The sequence below is a fragment of the Apium graveolens genome, chromosome 4, assembly GCF_009905375.1.
Source record: "Apium graveolens cultivar Ventura chromosome 4, ASM990537v1, whole genome shotgun sequence".
Taxonomy (NCBI): domain Eukaryota; kingdom Viridiplantae; phylum Streptophyta; class Magnoliopsida; order Apiales; family Apiaceae; genus Apium; species Apium graveolens.
In genome coordinates this window covers 234,215,096-234,234,855 of record NC_133650.1, presented here as the reverse complement: position 1 = coordinate 234,234,855, position 19,760 = coordinate 234,215,096, and the positions used below count along the sequence as shown (strand labels likewise).

At 36.5% G+C, this 19,760-nt stretch overlaps 2 protein-coding genes across 6 annotated transcripts; one reads left to right on the top strand and one right to left on the bottom strand.

The window, feature by feature from the left end:
- The first annotated feature begins 831 nt into the window (after positions 1–831).
- LOC141720694 (homeobox-leucine zipper protein ROC6-like) lies at positions 832–6,253 on the top strand. Of its 3 annotated transcripts, none has more exons than XM_074523259.1 (9): positions 832–910; positions 1,608–1,825; positions 1,915–2,032; positions 2,121–2,807; positions 3,051–3,152; positions 3,239–3,451; positions 4,440–4,614; positions 4,689–5,053; positions 5,409–6,253. In XM_074523259.1, exons 2-9 carry the CDS (start codon positions 1,617–1,619, stop codon positions 5,805–5,807), a joined length of 2,268 nt encoding a protein of 755 aa, XP_074379360.1. In that variant the 5' UTR covers positions 832–910; positions 1,608–1,616; the 3' UTR covers positions 5,808–6,253. The 3 variants fall into 3 exon arrangements, with proteins under 3 accessions (XP_074379360.1, XP_074379359.1, XP_074379358.1); XM_074523258.1 differs by lacking the exon at positions 832–910 and adding an exon at positions 994–1,169; XM_074523257.1 differs by lacking the exon at positions 832–910 and adding an exon at positions 994–1,449.
- An 832-nt stretch (positions 6,254–7,085) lies between these two features.
- On the bottom strand, positions 7,086–11,687 carry LOC141720692 (uncharacterized). Of its 3 annotated transcripts, none has more exons than XM_074523254.1 (3): positions 10,383–11,687; positions 8,147–8,228; positions 7,086–7,516 (listed from the first exon to the last, which is right to left on the bottom strand). In XM_074523254.1, exons 1-2 carry the CDS (start codon positions 11,538–11,540, stop codon positions 8,187–8,189), a joined length of 1,200 nt encoding a protein of 399 aa, XP_074379355.1. In that variant the 5' UTR covers positions 11,541–11,687; the 3' UTR covers positions 7,086–7,516; positions 8,147–8,186. The 3 variants fall into 3 exon arrangements, with proteins under 3 accessions (XP_074379355.1, XP_074379356.1, XP_074379357.1); XM_074523255.1 differs by having other exon boundaries at positions 8,147–8,225; XM_074523256.1 differs by lacking the exon at positions 8,147–8,228.
- Between the last annotated feature and the right edge of the window lie 8,073 nt (positions 11,688–19,760).

Genomic DNA, 19,760 nt, shown 5'->3' with positions numbered 1-19,760 from the left:
TAAGTCCGCTCTAAATCCTCCTTTTATTTCGTTCTACACACATTTATTTGATGTCTCACATGTTGCTTGTCACATTTATTTTATATGTGTGCCACTTTTATTACTTTACTTCTCTCTTTTCATTCTTTCACTCTCCTTTATGTAAATCTATGGAGGCTCTACCCCCACTCACACACAGATCCCCACCGTCTTCATGTAGGTTTATAGCTCGATAAATTAATTGTCTAGGAACGATAAATATTCTTAAAACTCGATATATTAATTATCTAGGAACGATAAGTACGTTTAAAACTCGATATATTAATTATCTAGGAACGATAAATACACTTAAAACTCTATAAATTAATGATCTTGTAACGATAAATTCGCTTAAAACTCGATAAATTAATGATCTTGGAACGACAAATACACTTAAAACTCGATCAATTAATAATCTTGGAACGACTCATAGGTTTAAAACTCGATAAATTAATAATTTTGGAACGATAAATTCTTTATCAGTTCAGCGAGATAATTAATTAATCGAAATTATTATACACCATTTTTGTTATGTCAAGATCGAATAATTTATTGAATATTAATTTATCGAGCGTTATTAATTTAATAACGTTGTACTATGCTTTATTATAAATTATTATGGGAATTTTTTATAACAAAAGGACCCCACACAAATCCCAACTTTGTATTTTAGCTTTAACCACATAACACCTTCTTCACTGTACTTGTAACACTCTATACCTCAGTCTGCTATGCTGTATATAATATTATAAATGTATATTTGATACCCCATATCCATATGGCCTTTTAACACTAACTGAGGACTAAAGTTTGGTTAGAAGTGAGAAAAAGGGAAAAGTAGTCAACTGGGTCTTTCTAATATATCTGATTCTCATTGCATGTCTTTATAAAGGTACTACAAAAAGTCAACACTTTTTTGCTACTTGTACTAAGCATTGTTGCTGTTGTTTTCACTAATGACAGCTATAAACTGTGAAGACATATTGCCTGTGTCTCAACTGGATATTTTGCTACACTAGCTAGTACTAGTAATTATAAGGGCTTACTCTTTGTGGTTGTGTATTGGTACCCTTTTTTATTGCTACTTAAATTTTGGTTGGTGAAAATCAAGGCCATATCATAACTTTGATTTCATGACTTGAATCTAAAAAGTGAGATTAGTAGTAAATATGTTATGCCTTTGTTGTTGTCAAATTTATATTTGGGTTTTGTAGCGGTTCAAGAAATTTAAGGAAAGGGTTTGTTTTCTTGGATTTACATCTGATGAGTTTAGGGGGTTTCTTTGGTAGTGGTGGTGGTGATGCTGGGCTGTTGTTTGATAGTCTTTACACCACTAACTACATGACCATTGCTTCTATTCCTCAGCATCACTTGCTTAGTCCACCTATTCTTCAGCCTGTCTTCAACTCTTCTGCTCTATCTTTTGCACTTGTATGCTCTCTCTTTCACACACACTACATATATAGTTCTTGGTTATGTTCGTGCATTTTAGTTCTCTGGTGGATTTCGTTTTTTGCTTCATTTATTATTTTTGTTATCTTGTTTATGTTATTATTGTTGTATAGTATAATGTATTGAAATGTATGTAGAAACTGAAGATGGAGGGTCTTGATGAGATGGCTCTGGTTGCTGGAAATTCTGAGACTGGTGCAATGGTAATCGCTAGGGAAGAGGACTTTGAGAGCAAATCTGGCAGTGAACCTATGGAAGCTGCATCAGGTGATGAACAAGAAAGGCCAAGGGGTAAATCCAAGAGAAAACAGAAATACCATAGACATACTCCTTATCAAATTCAAGAACTTGAGGGGTAAGTTTCAATGACATTGTGCAGATTTTAGTTGTTTGATTCTTCTTTTTCATTATTTATGTCTTGAATGCTGTTTTTTGTTTGTTTAGTTCATTCAAGGAGAATCCCCACCCTGATGAGAAACAAAGGTTGGAACTAGGGAAGAGGTTGAGCTTAGAAAACAAGCAAGTGAAGTTCTGGTTTCAGAATCGACGAACACAGATGAAGGTACTATAGTTTTGTAGATTCTTTTTGTCGATAAATGTGCACTACATTTTATTTCCAATGAAACTGAAGTTGCTTACTTGATCATTAGACTCAACTGGAGCGCCATGAGAACTTAATTCTGAAACAAGAGAATGACAAGCTCCGGATAGAGAACATTGCTATCAAGGAAGCCATGAGAAATCCGATTTGCAGGGGGTGTGGTGGAGGACCAATACTTGGCGGGATATCTTTCGAGGAGAATCATCTTCGGATGGAGAATGCGAGGTTGAAAGAGGAACTCAGTCGCATGAGTGCCCTGGCTGGAAAATTCCTAGGAAGACCTTTGCCGCCTTTAGCTGGTCCTTTCCCTCCTGCAATGTCTAACTTCAACCTGGAACTTGCAGTAGGAAGAAATGGCTTTGTTGGTTTAGGTCCTGAAGGGGCAGCATTGCCTATGGGATTTGATTTTGGTGCTGGGGTCCCAAATACAATGCTTGCAGGGCCTTCAACCAAACCATCTATTGGCGTGCCTGGACTTAATACACCATTTGAGAAATCCTTGCTTTTTGAACTTGCTTCAAATGCAATGAATGAATTACTGAAGTTGACTCAAATTAATAATCCACTCTGGATAAGAAGTCTGGATGGAAGTGTTGAAGCAATGAATGTGGAGGAGTACACAAGGATAATCACTCCTTGCATTGACAAGACACCTGGTCTGAGGACTGAGGGTACCAGGGCCACTGGCGTGTCAACTATCAACAGCGCGGGCTTTGTAGAGATGATGATGGATGCAGTAAGTTGTTCAATTCAATACTTTGTTTTTATTTTACTTTAGTTTTTCTGAAATTACCTCATGTTTTGGAAGATTTGATTCCACATACATGTTCAAAGAAGTTTTTTGTGCTTCAATTTGTGGTCGAACCAGAAATTTTAGCAATGGTGTTGACGATACATGTTTTTTATCTGCATTCTCTTTTACTGTAGATTTAGAAAGTCTGTATGTTTAGTTATGGTTTTCTTGACTCTTCTTTTACAGAATCACTGGGGTGAAATGTTTCCTGGTATGATTGTAAAGAGCAATACTCTGGATGTGATTTCTAGTGGTATGGGTGGCTCTGTAAATGGTACCCTGCAACTGGTACACATCTTCAAACTTCTTTCATATATTTTTTGTTATAAATTACCTAGATGAGTACCAAACTCAGATTAATATTTACACTGTAGATGCATGCTGAAATTCAAGTCATTTCACCGTTGGTCCCCACTCGTCAAGTAAGGTTTCTCCGATTCTGCAAGCAACATGGAGATGGGCTGTGGGCTGTCGTTGACGTTTCTATTGACGCCATTCAAGAAGTGCCAAATGCACAAACATTCATGCATTGCAGGAGGCATCCTTCTGGATGTGTTGTGCAAGATATGCCTAATGGGTATACTAAGGTAATTGTTGATACATTATTATGTATTTATTTCTGTATCTTTACATGTAACCTCATGGCCTCACCTCCTGTATTCTTTGTGATTTATCCTTGTTGAATTTGACTATTAGAAACAACTTATTTATCTAGTCCCAATAAGAAGCCGTCGTACTTTTACCTTATAAGTTGAACCTTTTAGTGTTTACCTGTAAATTGCTGCTTCTTTTGTTTTGATCTACATCTTAAAGGTATATATAACTTTTTCATCGAAAGTAAACGAGTACATTTAATATTAGTGGTTTCCAGTTCTTATATTTATGCTAGCCAAGTTGTTTCACAGATAAAAGCCTTGGAAGTATCATCCCTCTTTCGTCCCCAAATTTTCTGTACTGTTAACGAGGTTATATGAACTGGATGCAGTTTCATATAGTACTTTTCGACTTATCAAACCATGGTACTATAATATAGTATTGTATCTCTTTCCTAATGATCATGTTTTGTTTCTAGAGGATATTATCTAAAGTATATCAGTCAAACCCTTCTTGGTTTCTTACCCTGCTTTTTATAAACCAATACCAAGTGTGCGACTGCTCTCGGTCCTTACAAAGAGTCTGTTTTTTTGGTGGCTTTTCATCAGTTTTAAACAAAGACAAATACTGGGTTCTTGAACATATCATCATGATGAAGTACCCACAAGTACATGCACGTTTTCATGTGCAGAATCTATTGATCCGTGCATATTAGCAATGTCTCTGAAGCTGTTTAAATAAAGTACTACTATAGACTGTTAGAGGGATTTCTAAGCTTCATGTTTGCCATCATTAAATAGTTTTCTATTAAACTGATCCCATAGATTTCCACTTCCAAGTGCAATTTCATATTATCTTGTACACCTAGTTGAGATCTTGTCAGTGCTATTGCAATCCTACATTGCGCTGGTATGGATGAATACAAAATTGGCCTCTGACTAACGTTATATATTATGGTCATGTCTCAATCTTATATTGCAGATTATCTGGGTAGAACATACAGAATTTGACGAGAGTTCAATTCACCACTTGTACCGTCCTTTACTAAGGTCTGGCATGGGGTTTGGTGCACAAAAGTGGGTTACAGCACTTCAAAGACAATGCGACTTTTTGGCAACCATTATGCCTTCTGCGGGACCCACTGAAGATCATTCAGGTAATTTGGTGTCTTCATTAAATTGTCTGATGATAATTGTATTACTGGATTCTGATTTAGTTTCATGAAAACAGTCATCACACCAACTGGTAAGACAAGCATGGCAAAACTGGCACAACGCATGACTCGTAACTTCTCTGCTGGAGTTTGTGCAACAATGCACAATTGGGAGGTTGTCCAAGTAGGGAATGTGGGAAAAGGTGCAAGGTTGATGATACGGAAAAGTGTTCAGAGCCTGGGAGAGCCCTCTGGCATAGTTTTAAGTGCTGCATCATCTGTTTGGATGCCTATGCAACAGCAGCAATTGTTCGATTTACTGCAAAATGAAGAATTAAGGAGCCGGTGGGAACTTTTGTCCCATGGTGATCAAATGCATCAGATGGTCTGCATTGCCAAGGGCCAAGATTCTGGCAACAAAATCTCTCTTTTGAGTGCTAATGTGAGTATTCGTATAGTCTTATCCACAAAAGAAAGTACTTAATAATCAAGCCAAAGAAAAACAGCATCACTGCTAGTACATCAGTCGTAAATAAGTTGCATTTTCATGTATATGCAGTAATTTTTAATAATCATTTTTTTAAAAAAAACTTGATCTATGTACTTGTGTCATTTGGAAATTAAATCTTGATAGGTATATGAACCTTTATTTTCTTATGGAAATAAACTGAATAGGACGTGTTCTCCATTGTGCTATCTTTTCTCTAGCTTCACATAAATGAACGTAGATGGATTGCCAATAAATCATAGGTCCGTTCTTCGTTTTCTGATTTATTTTGGTTTAACTACCTCTGCAGGCATCAGGCGGTAATTCAAATCAGACTAATGTGCTGATACTACAAGAGACATCCAACGATGCGTTCGGATCATTAATAGTTTCGGCAGCTGTTGATAAGTCATTAATGAATGTGGTTATGAACGGGGGAGACTCTGCATGTATAACAATCCTTCCGTCTGGGTTTGCAATAGTTCCAGATTGCTTTCCTGACTCTTCCGGACCTAGCAGCTCCAATGAAATGGTGGGAAAAGAAAGTAGTTGTGGTGCTGGTAGCGGTGGTTCTCTTCTGACTGTGGGTTTTCAGATAATGATCTATGACTCCCCTGATTCTAAGCTCTCAGCCGAGTCAGTTGAAACTGTGAACAATCTTATATCTCGTACAATTCAAGGAATCAAGGAGGCGATTCCTTGCAATTAACCCAAGGGGCCAGGTCACCAGGGCAACTGAATAAGTATAGACATTATTAATTATTGTTTTAGAGCTGAAGTTGAAAGTGGGCAGAAAAGGGTTTCTGAGTCAAGAACGAACCGTGGTAAATGTTTTTGTTGTTTGTCAAGAAGTAGAGGATGTTTATGAATGGCATTTCTTTAAGGAATAATTTTTAAACTTGATTGGGAACATGGAATGGTGGTTCGGGTATTGACTTGGTTCACCTCTAGATGATTTAGCAATTGCTAGTCACTCCGTGTGTTTTGTTTATTGTGTTGTTAGTTTACAGACAGTGTTGTTTAGTACTGTCTTTCGTGTTTCATTTGTAGCTGTGGGATGCTTGATTACACATCTTTAAGGATGTGTTGTGTGAGACTTGATTAAATTGTGTTTTGTTTTGCTTTTATTCAAGAATTTGGTTTGGATTATGTTTTATTTTTTGTGATATCTTTCAAGACTTTAGTATTATGAATTACCTTACCAGATGAATGAACTTGTTAGGTTTGTGATTTTACCATCCGCCCATGCCTAATGAGCAAACATTCGGTGGATGTTAAATATTCTACTACTTTGAAACCTTACAAATAACTGCTGGAAGATAACCAGCCAGTACCTTAGATATTTCATTTCAACATTCTAAAATAAGTACTTAGTATGTCATTTCAAATTACGTGTTTGAGTGGTTACTCCGGTGACATATAAATACCATGTATGTTACATGAGCCTCAAAATCTAGGCGAAACGGGGATTAAATTATGAGAAATGTTAGAGTACGTAAAAACCTTCCCAAAATATTTTCCAAATGATGAGATGTCATTGCTCAATATTTCATATACATGAGTCTCACGAATGAATAGAATGATATGTGTCATTTAGGATTCATTTGGGTTAGCATAGGATTGCTCTCCAATTATATACAAATTCATTATTGAAAATAAAGTTTCAATCTCGAAACACAATCTACGATAATTCGTTATTACTAGTAATTAAATGTAAGATGTTATACATTCATTTTCCTAAACCTGGGAAGGAAAGATGTGAGAATAGGTGGAGCAAAGCCCTTGGCTTAATCTATTTTTCCCCATTCCAGACATCTTTTAAAAGAAAACAGCAATTTTCAAAGAATACGGAGTACCCTAGTCCGCCTGCTACTGGTTTAGCCAGTTGAACTTTGGATTGCGTGCTACTCCATCCGTCGATTGTTCCATTATTGGATTGCTAACCTTGTTCAAATTGTGTAAGGAAGAATTTGAACAATGCTAATAATTCAATGGAACAGTGATAATATATTTTAAGGGGGTAAAAGCAAAATTGTCAACTGTTGTTTTGTGATGATACATACAAGAGTTGGATTACTAACAAGCTGGCCCTTTAGTATGCATCTTTGTACACAATAACACAATTAATTTCCGACAACCAGGGCTGACGTAAACCTAACCCATTCTTCACAACTTTGTATTATGTACAGAGCAGCAAATTCAGGAGTCATGATACCTATTACCCCTTCTCAGAATTAACAGAAATTTCCATTGCCGCAAGTGAAATTCCAACCCAGCTTAAACAAGGAGTATTCCCCTTTCAAGCATTCACAAATATTATTTGATACCCAAATGTTGTCCCGCAACCAAAAGCTTTGAGTTCAATTTTGGATCACAATTACCCGCTTTAGGCAACCAAAAGCTGTTATTACCCCTTCACTGTATCCAAACTAAACACATTCAATCTTGGTAACAAAAAACCAATGGTTAACGGAGAACAAAACATGCACATACACATAACTTACAACATATGCAGTAGCTACAGTTATATAAATGAAATGCAAGACAAGTAGATCATGCCAACCATATATATATATATAGTAGATTAACACCTTGGAATGACAAGAAACATGAGAATTGAGATGGTAGCACAGATAGGGAGAAGAGACGAGTGAAACCCATTATTTCCCATTTTGGAGGAAAATAGGGTCCAACTGTACAAAACAATATTGCCTACGCATTTTGCCACTTTTTGGTGCTTTTAATGATCACTTACTTGAACTTGAATATGTTATTCAATATCCTATTCAAGGTTAATCCAGTCTTGTAAAATGCGCAAAACCTTGAAAAGCTAAAGATCCAATTTTGAACCCCAATTACTGGTACGATTGTTTGCCAAAAATGATATTACTTAATATAAATATCTACATTTATACTTACTGAAAATGTTTGTTCTACAATATTTAGCAGTAGAATGGTACTTAAAACAGTTTCACATATAACAAGTCTCCAACATAGTAGTATTGTACAAATATCAACTTGGTAGAAATATCACACCAAAGTATTAACCTTTCAATCGATGATAGTTAGCACGTCAAAGGCTTCGAAATCATTTATTTCGAACTTGACTCCCTCGAATTCTCTTTGCCTTCTGAAATGCAAAATTGTGAGGCTATGAACATTTAAAAAGACAAGTATGAATGGTTATAAAGATAATTAGGGTTTTTATTTCTGCGATTTTTCGCGAGCATGTGCGATCTCATGCCAATTTGATAATCGCACTAAATTGCTCATACGTAACTCGCAAAACCTTGGCCGCGATTAATCTTAAATTTACTGCCTATGGATTTTGCCACTTTTTGGTGTTTTAGTGACCATTTACTTAAACTTAATTAGGTTATTGAATATCCTATCTTTTTGGATACTGAATAACCTATTTAAGGTTAATCCTATATTGCCTATGGATTTTGCAACTTTTTGATGATTTTCGTGATCGTTTACTTGATGAAAATTAATCTTCGTATATAGAGTACGATTTTTAGTCAAGTCTAGATAGTACAGTATATTCTGGTAATATTCTACTATGTCATTAAACATATATAAGAACATTTGAGCTTTATATTGAACTGCGATCAACTGAAGAAAGGGGTGTCTGCTTTTCTTCATTCAATGGACAAGAATTACTTCTTACAGCTTCTCTAAATATCAGTTGGACGGTGGCATGAATAGACCTAAAGCTTATATGCATTTTTATCTTACAGAATGAATACAGTTAATCATTTATAGGAGATTATATAGCACAAGACTGACAGAAATATTATGTGGTCAACATCTTGAAAAATTAAACAGATATCAAACCTGGTTATTAGTTCAATTATAAAAACTTCATTATAATGGTGCTTCTATGGTTCAAAGTTCAAACGGTACTAATCTGAATTAGCTTGAGCCTAAATTAGCACTATAAAAAACGAGCAGTGTCCTAGATGTAGTGAAAATGTTAGAAATAGATTAGATATGACAGGTAAGAAGAATGACCAACATTCCAGAGAGTCAGTAGGATGATGCTCCTTTTCGACTACAAAAAGAGGATGAGCAGACGGGAAAGAAAAAAAATGTAAGTTAGCCTGTATGTTCATTCATTTCTGGTGTACGAAGAGATACAAGGGATGTGGACAATGTGAAATTGTCCAAATTGATGTGAGTGTAATGGTTATAACCTTATCAGGGAGTTTTAATCTGCCTTTGTTTTAAATTAGATACAAATTTGCATCCTAGATGATACTTTTCAATCAAATGTCTGTTCGCCAGTTCTAGTTATGTGCTAGTGCTTACTACTAAAAGGCCTTTCCGGGAATATTCTTGCCAATAGTTTAAAGGAACCTAACTGAAAATTTACTAAATTTTTTTAACTGAAATAACTATTTTCCAGTTTAGAAATATATTGATAAGAATTTGATTCACATCAGAACTAGAACTGTACAAATATAGGATTCAATGAGCAACTTTCCTAAAAAATTATAGATATAGACTAATATTTCTAATTAGTGTACTCCGCAGTCCGCACTGCTCCCAAATAGACAACTTTGGTCTCAAAAGTCAAACACGATACCGACCTTTGAAATATGAATCAGCAGAACTCAATACTGAAATCAATTAACTCATAAGACTACAAGTGCTCAAACTAAAGACCTATGATAAATCTAGCTGAGAGAATATGATATATGCTTAAACATTAAGATGCTATGTTTTGGGCCTAAATCTGTATATGTACATGAAGTATTTTCAACAAATTGGGACAATGATGTATACAATAAGGTAACAGATATGAAACTGCACAAGATACTAAAACTATAAATAACATTCTTTATATCGGATAGATATGCTTAAAAGCATCACAGCAATAAGATCAAGCATGCAATTTGCAGCATATGAAAAAAATAAATAGAGGGGATACCAATTTAAGCCTCAAGAAAATGTGCAAGTCGGTTCTATAAATTCGAGAATGGAAATCCGTTACATGATCGATACTCTGAATCCCGTATAAGAAAAAGAAAAATACATCGCGAAGGCCAAAATTTAAAAATTAGGGACGCAACAAGAAAAGCTATCATGATACATACAAAATGCCACGTCGATATAGAGCAAGGCTTCCTGCAGTAAATATTGACCATATAAAGATAACCCACCATGCCATAAACAGGGCCACTTCTTTAACTAAAGCAGTGCAAGGAAGCAAACTACATAACATATGGATACTTTTATGTAAGTTATCACCAATCTGAGATACACCAAAAAAGAGAAGTACCAATGCTGGTGGCGCAAAAAACTGCAAAGCTACAAGACACAAGTAGTGGTTGTGCAGGAAAACCTTTGCCCTGCTAAAATCCAAGTCTGGAACCTTGCTGGCATGCAATCTCTGGTACCAAGATAACACTGCTTCGTTCAAAAATATTTGCACATTTGTCCGCAAAGTCAGCATTTGCAAAATACCCACAACCAACAAGCACAATTGCCTAAACTTATCAAAATCCGAACTTGACATACCAACATTACCAACCAATTCATCAGCCCCCAATCCCTTCCTACCACTAGTATTATTCTTATTAACTAACAGATTTGCAAATGGACTAACCCAAAGCAATGCAGTAAATACAGCCAATAAAGAACTTCCATAAAGAAGCAATCTTTCAATCCATCCACAAGATATAATCGATAAATAACTACGACTCTGATCCGTCCCAAGCCAAAATGCACGAGCATTCCTAGCAGCAGGCATATACAACAAACCGGCTAACCCACCCATAGTCACCGAAACAACAAGCTTACCGAATCCATCCAAAAACTCCAACCTAAAATCAAAAGCCCACTTAGGAAAAACATCTAAAACAAACAAAACCCCTACCACAAATCCTAAAATCCCCAACATAACACTACACTGCTTATCCAATCTCTTGGAAGCCGACTGCTCAAACGACACCAAGAAAACCACAACACACACCCTAAAAACACCCACAAAGCACAACAAAACAGGAACAATAGTAGAATTCTGAAGAATCCTATGATCTTTGTCCACTTTCAAGAACATATGCAACACTAAACTAAAAAGGGCAACAAAAGTAGAGCTAAAAGCCTTATGAAACTGATCAAAATGCAATCTTGAATGAAGATGGGCATGACTAAGTTTAAGCCTAAAGATCTGGGCTTTATTTTCATCAAATTCAAAGTTTTGTTTGGTCTTTTTTCTAGGTCTGAGCTCAGCTTCTGGTGCACCAGGACGACGAATAGCAGCCCTAGTGTTGGAATTATAGGGAGAGACATCATCAGGGTGAATGTAAGTGTGGAGAGCGTAGAGAGAGAGAGAAGGGATGTTGAGGAGAGAGAGGGAGAGAGTTAAGAGGAGAGAAAGAGATGCGTGGAGAAAGAGATTGAGATAAGAGGTGAGTATTATTGATGATGAAAACATAATGGATGTTGGTGAAGAATCAAACCCAAAGAGGGTTTGGTCTGAATCAAGATTATGCTTGTTTTTTAGTTTGTGTTTGATGAAGTTTGTCAGTGTTCTTGTCTTCAGACTACTACAGGAAAATGGGAGATGCAGATGTTACACTTTTGTCACATTTTCTTTTTGTAATCCACTCACAAAATTTTTTAGGGCTTAATAATAATTTTTTTTTTTGCAAAGAAAATTCCTAATATATATGATTAATTTCAAATGTAGATTTTATAATTCGATTAGTTACTGCATTTTTTTATAAATTAATATATTTAGTTTAATAAATTTAGTATATCTATATTTTATTAAACACATTCAATTAATGTTCCAATTAATCATTCCAATTAATTGATTAATCACTGTAAAATGTCCGATTTCCGTTTTTTTAGACAATAGATGACTAGTTGCTCTTTTATAATTTTTGTTTCTTGCCTTCCTTTTCACCTTCTTTGTTACATTTGTAGGCTTTAGCAACGTTATCCGCAGAAATTACAGTTGTTGTGTATGTATAGTGTTGACAGAGGAATTTGGTAATAACAAAATTTGAGATTCGTCGCCGGAATTAAGATCCGTGACAATAGTTTTTGCCGTAAAATTGAGCGGTGTGTGGTGGTTGTGTGTTAATTGGTGGCTGGGATTGATTAGGGTAAGTGGTGGCTCCTTATCAGCTCTCAACTTCTTACCCTCTCAATGTGCCTACGTACCCTTTATTTAGGGATCAAGCCTGACGTAGTTTTCGGGGAACAAGAAATCTAATGGGTTTAGACTTCTCATTCCTAGGCCCGGTAGAAGTCCTTACAGAATCTATCTTCCGCTAGCTTTAGGAATGTCCAACTATGAGGCTCAACCGCAAAGACCCAAAGCTCGCTCGTAATCGTATGTCTTCACGGATAGTGCATCTCCCTGCGCAAGGAAAATACTCTGGTACAACTATCTCCCTTAATTTACGAACGCAGGTATAACCACGGTCCACCTCAAATGCCGGACACATCCCTTTCCCCCGAATGAGGATAACCCACCAAATAGTAGGACATGTGATCCCAAACTCTTGAGTGTAAAGTGCAGGATGACTCCAAAGTTCTCCAACGAAGACACCCGTTGAATACAAGAATAGAGCTCCCAAAGCACACACCAATGTTCACCCAGCATCCCCAACCAGGACACCCGTTGAATATAAGAGGAGGCCTTCAATCATCAGGCATACCCCCAAAGGCCTTCAAACTTTTCACATACATCCTCCTCCTTGACCAACTCAAAGAGGGAATTCTTCAAAGAGTACCTACAATAAATACGTTAGTGAAAACCACCTCCATTTCTCTTTCCATGCTTACCTTCTCCTCAAGATGTCCTTGTTTGCCTTGTCCTAGGTGAGGACAAGCCCAAACCATCTAAGTGAATCCAAAACCATGCATTTCATTAGGCCAGGACGCGTCCTCGCCCTGCAAAATGCATAGACTCACTCCCTGCATTGTGATTCCTCAGCATGTAAACCATGTCTTGCATTCCAACTGATGAGGGCGCGTCCAAGGTGCAAGACGCATCCTCACCCTGTACATTGCGACTTGCAAAACCTAATTTCTCTTCCTTTTGCCCCAATTTGACTTCAATGACCCGTTCGTGACCCGGAATGATCTAATGCCAAATTTTGGCTATAACAACTACCCCCAAATTTCATTTGTAGTTGAAAAAAAAATTGGAATTTTAACTTTAAAAGCATTAGTGAAAATTTGGTCTACTTTCTTTCAAGCTCCAAGACGCGTCCTTTACCGTGGGCGCGTCATCATTTTGTACAGGTGCTTTCCAAAAACTGAATCATTTTTTAGCCGTTGTATTACAAATGTCACTTATGTCATCATTCCTCTTTTTCCACCCTTCCTATAAATACCTCCTCAAAGTAAGAAACCCATTTTACTCTTCTTTCTCTCTCAAAGCCACCGTCGCTGCCGTTTGAATCAAGGTTTCCAGGTTCAAGATCCGGCCATTCCACCGTCCATTTCTCGATTTTCTGTAATGAATTAACTCCTCAATTTACAAGTTATGTAAATCCACTCTTATTTTGTTATTTCATCAAGTAATCTGACCCCAATAAGTAAAAAACCATTCGTGTTCTTCGTTTCTATACTCGATTGTTCTTTATTTTCTATTATATGTATATGTGTAAGTATACGTAAAACCGCCATATTTTGCTTCCTTAATTTTTATTTGCATGTTTCTAGACAAATTTCTCCCATTTTCACTACCAATCGATTAGAATTCCATGATATTTCACGATGTAAACACGTCTAGCTTATAGGATGCGTCCTAACATTTGCTTATTGCATAGTATAATAAAATACTAGGACTATTCTTCTGCGACGAAGGTAACATGGGCGCATCTCTGAATCATGACACATCATACCCTGAATTTTATATAACTTCCTTATTACTTACACATTACTCCCAGTTGAGTCTTTCATCTACTGCAAATTACATGCGACAAACATTTAGGACGCGTCCTCTCATAGGAAATCTCCATATTTCTTCTCATATTTCTTGATGTGTCTTTCTTGTTTTACCATTTTCCAAATCGTGGACTCATTTTGTATCTTTTTCCTTCCTTTAAATCGTGGACGCGCCCTTAGGTTTTTACTTTCTTGTTTCAGCTGGAAGGCGAGGGCGCGTCATCTTTTAAATTTCACTCATTCGAAGCTTTCAAAAGAGGTTGGGTTTTGATTACCCATCTAATCTTTCATTTTCCCCCACACTACCAGAACTTCACAGGACAAATTCTTTTCTTGAAGCTGAAGCTTCAATTTTTGAGGAAATTAAATCACAAGGCTTCAAGAGAAACCCTTTGAGTCTATTGATGACATCCCTTTGAGCGCAAGAGTTGGAAAAAAGAAGGTAAAACACAAGAGAAACCCCCAAGCTACACGTGGTTCAGCAATAGAAGATTGGATTGATGATGAAATCATTCCATTTTCAAGTAAACCTCAGCACCACATAGTTGTCTTTGATGAGGACGCGTCTCATTCTCATGACGCGTCTCTTGTGCAGGACGCGTCATCTCCTCACAGTGAGAGTGAGAAGAGAGATTCTTTGAAAGGATTGGATTGTGTGCTAATGCAGCATGACAAAGTTATTGCTTATGCCTCCAGATAATTAAAGTCTCACGAGCAGAAATATCCAGTTCATGACCTTGAGTTGGTGGCTATAGTGTTTGCTCTGAAGTTATGGCGTCACTACTTGTATGGAGATAAATGCGATATTTATACAGATCATAAGAGCCTGAAGTACATATTCACGCAGAAAGATTTGAACATGAGACAGAGAAGGTGGTTGGAACTGATCAAGGACTACGATTGTTCGATTAATTATCACCCAGGTAAAGCCAATGTGGTGGCTGATGCCTTAAGCAGAAAATAAAGGTTGAATAGAATTAAGATTGCGGAAGAACTAGCCCATGACTTGGAAAGAATGGAGATTGAGGTTCGAGTACCTAGTGAAAGTCAAGAGCAACTATATGAAGTTACCTTCCAGCCGGCATTAATGGAAAAGATCAAAAGGTGTCAAGAAGGAGTTATGGAACAAGAGTCGGATACTTTGACGGGAGAAGAGTTGTGTACTCAAAAAGATAATCAAGGTTTGTATAGATTTTCATCCAGAGTTTGGATCCATAATGTAACGGAATTGAAGAATGAAGTATTACACGAAGCGCATAATTCTAGGTTTTCTATCCACCCTAGTAGTACTAAGATGTACCAAGACTTGAAGAGAAACTTTTGATGGCCAGGAATGAAGAAGGATATTGCCAATTGGGTTAGTAAGTGTCATGTATGTCAAACGGTGAAAACGGAGCATCAACGACCAAGCGGATTATTACAACCTTTGGAGATTCCCCAATGGAAGTGGGAAGAGATTGTTATGGATTTTGTAGTAGGATTGCCAAGGACGAAAGCAAATCACGACGCTATTTGGGTAATCATTGAAAGATTGACTAAGTCAGCGCATTTTCTTCCGATCAATGAAAGGTATTCGCTGGAAAAACTAGTTAAGTTATACTTGGATGAGATAGTTACCAAACATGGAGTGCCTGTGTTTATAGTGTCAGATCGAGACCCGAGATTTAATTCCAGGTTTTGGACTAAATTTCAAGAGTGCCTAGGAACATAGTTGAATATGAGCACCGCTTATCATCCTCAGACGGACGACCAAAGTGAAAGAACAATTCAGACTATAGAGGATATGTTGAGAGTCTGTGTTTTGGATTTTAAGGGTAATTGGGATGAACACCTACCTTTGATTGAGTTCTCGTATAATAACAGTTACCATGCCAGTATTGGGATGTCGCCTTACGAAGCTTTGTATGGACGTAAGTGTAGATCACCGCTTTATTGGAATGAAGTAGGAGAGAAGAAAGTATTAGGTCCCGAGTGGGTTCAGCAAACCAGAGATGTAATAGTGTTGATTCGAAAAAGGTTAGAAGCAGCCCAAGATAGACAGAGAAAGTATGCAGATTTGTATAGAAAGGATATGGACTTCGAGATAGGAGCTCTGGTGTTACTAAAGATATCACCTTGGAAAGGGTTAGTGCATTTTGGTCAGAAAGGAAAACTTAGTCCTAGATTTATAGGACCCTTTGAGGTATTGAAGAAAGTGGGAAAGGTTGCTTACGAGATAGCATTACCACCGCAGTGGCATCACATTCATAATTTGTTCCACGTATCCATGTTGAAGCCCTATATCCCTAGTTCGAATTAAGTTATAGAATATGAACCGATTGAACTGCAGTCAAATTTATCCTATGTGGAACAACCGATCCAAATCCTAGACCGTAAAGAACGAGTCCTTAGGAATAAGTCGATTCCTATAGTAAAAGTCTTGTGGAAAAATCCTCGAGTAGAAGAGTCTACTTGGGAGTTAGAGTCAGACACGCTTGATAAATATCCTCATTTGTTTAGCTAAGTCAGATTCTGGGGACATAATCTTTTTAAGGGGAAAGGATATAACGACTCGTGTATTTTTCTTTTTATTCTAATATTTAAAAGTGTAATAAACGTTTAAATAATTAAATAAATGTGTGTATTGATTATGGCAGCAGTTATTGATTGTTATTTATTTATTTGTGATCTGTTGATATGTGAGATTGGATTGTGTGATTATTTATTGAGTTATACGATTTTATTTCGCTTGTAAATGTAATTTTATTATAGTTTTAATTCCATAAATATTTGGATGATCTCTAAAATTGGTTTTATAATTTTATAATTTCAATAATTATTTTTAGGAATTTATAAAATTGAGAAATCAATATTTCATTAATTATTTATTTTTAAATGATTTTCTGATTGTGTTTATTGGTAAAATCCATATTTAATTCAGGAAATCTTCAAAAATCATGAAACTCATATTTTATTAAGTTCGTATTATTCTGAGAATTTTAAAATTATTTTGGGAATTTTCAGAATTAGTTTAACCCGCGCGTCGTTTCGTTATTTGTTAAAAAGCGGGTACAAAGTGCACCTTAAAAATTGTTTTTAAAATTACGAAATTTATGTTTTCGTAACTTCGGGATATTTATATTATTTTAACTTTATTTTGGCAATTTTTCGAAACTATTTTAAGGGTGGTTTGGTTCGCTAAAATTCAGATTTCGGAGCGAAATTTTGGTTCCCGGAAATGTCGGGGATACGTGTCAAAATCTTATAAAAGAAATTGACATGTATCCAATTAACAGATACGTGTCACCAGCCCACAAACACACCCGCTCATATGCGGTTTCTTCTGTTTCTCTTCACTCTCTCTCTATTTTCTCTTTGCTCTCTCTGTTCTCTCTCTATTTCCTCGGTTTCTTTTGTTTCTCTCCGTCTCGCCGGTTTCTTGCCCCTGTTCCATCACCGTTGCCTTGTTTATTCCGGTGGCTTGGTCTAGGTTCAGGCTCCGTTCTTCCTGGTATATGCATATATATACATACAACAACGTATATATATTGTGTGTGTAATTATGTGTTAGTGTGTGTGGTGTGTGGCGGTTGGCCGTGTCTGGTGGCTGTGTTTTTGGCCGTGGTTTGGCCGTGTTCTGTGCTCCCTGTTTTTCTTATGTTGGGCTCTGTTGGGCCTGTTCATTCGGGCCTTGGTTTCTTTGTTTGGGCCTTGCAGTTGGGTTCGACTGTTAGGCCGAATTTCTGCAGTGGGCTGATTATTATAATTTTAATGTCTATTCTCTCTTTTTCTGCAGGAAAATAAATGAATAATATTCGTGAAATAAAAAATTTTGTTGCGGGAAAAAATTATTTTAATCGGCGTAATTTATTTGGGAACCCGTATTAAATCGGGCGCCAATAAATTATACCGCCGTTGACGATGAACTTCGGTGAGTCAACGGTGGACGGTGATGACGATGTTCTGAGTCCTAAATTTTATAAATAAATAAAATGATTTACGTAAAATATTTTTGGACTTAAATAATTAATTACAAATTGTGCTGTGGTATACGTTGTATAAAATGGTGGAATTGATATTGTGGATTGTTGTGACTGTTTGTGGCGCCCTCCAAATCCGGGTCAGAAGTTTGGGGGTCCACAACACAAACACAATATATCAACCTATATATGAAATATTAATTGCAATGACCCTGCTCTATGTAATAATGGATCACAACAGGTTTAAGTATGAAAACAAGCCACAACCTGAATTTTTATTACAACGTACTAAATCCCAACTAATTTAACTCACAACTGATAATAAAATTATTCTTACAATCTTACAATCTCACTACCGCCATAAGCTTCTGCTAGCTCGATCCAACCCAATCTGGAATCCTAGCTCGTACATTGAACTGGGAAACCTCACCATCAACTGCATCCTTCTTAACTGTAGAGTACATAAAAATATCCGCAAGAGTGAGCTAACTAGCTCAGCAAGTCATAATAGCGATAACTGAGGTTAAACAATGATCAAGGGATGTAATTCAGATGAATCAAGTTTCTTTTTAACTAATCATTACAATTGGATATTCATTTTAAGTTTTAAAAACCAAGGTTAGGCTACTGATCAGTCACACACTAACCCCGAGCAAGCACACAGCACTGCTCTAATTATTGGATCCAAGGCACACATTGGCCTGACTTGACCATTGGTATGGTCTGACCACGAATCTGGTCCACATATATAAAAACTATCCAATCCTAAAGCAGTTCAATATGATAAACAATATAATTCGATCAAACAAGATCATAATCAATGATGGTTAAACACTTGAAAAAAAAACATAAGGAAATTCATGGATATCTCAAGGGTATATCAGGGTATGTATAAGAAACGGTTTTCAGTTTGCACAAGGGTCAGGTATTAGACCAGTAATGATTTTTCAGGATATGGTTTTTTGATGTTATAAGGAATGATTGGAGTATAAAAGTTTCTGTGTTTTTCAAACCATTCTCTTCCAGTGTTTGGTGTTTGGTAGTTATACCTTTGGGGAGTAGTATTATATTTGTATGGTTTGGTGTCTGAGGATCAACAAAGGACGGTTTACAAAGAATAAGGCCTATGGCTCAAGATCAAGAAAATCAGGGTTTAAGGGTAAGTAGTTTAAAGCACATGCATTATAAAATAGGAGTTATGTTTAATGATAACAATATGTTATGAAACAGTTCGAAAACATTGGTAATATATCTTTAAGAAAAGTTCAGAAATACTTGCCTTATAAGGCTTTACCACTATTACTGATCAACTCTAAGCCGACTCTGCTGCTCAGGCTCTAACGTCCAAACACTAGATCCCATTGGATTCAACTTCAACACTCAGGTCTTTTTGTTGAAACTCTACTGAGCTCGTAGACTGACCACTAGGTTATCTTTAGTCCATTGTCCACTTTCAGGTTCCCGACTATAACCTACAGGGTCGAAATACCCTACGTTAGACGTCTAGGTATGCTTGACATATCCTCGATACCAATTTTATCCAACGATATTCAAACCCAATTCGTAATTATGTATATTATAATAACACACACAACAAGTAGGGTTCACAATCTCGAAAATCGGTTCGGTGTTCGTTTTCGAAAAAAAAATACATATACTCTTTATTTTACGGAATCAGGGTTATCGATTTGGCAAAATATTTTATCACATTGTACAACCAAGTTTCGTATAAAACACACAGATATATATATATATATATAGTCTCTCGACGTCCCGATATTCATCAGATA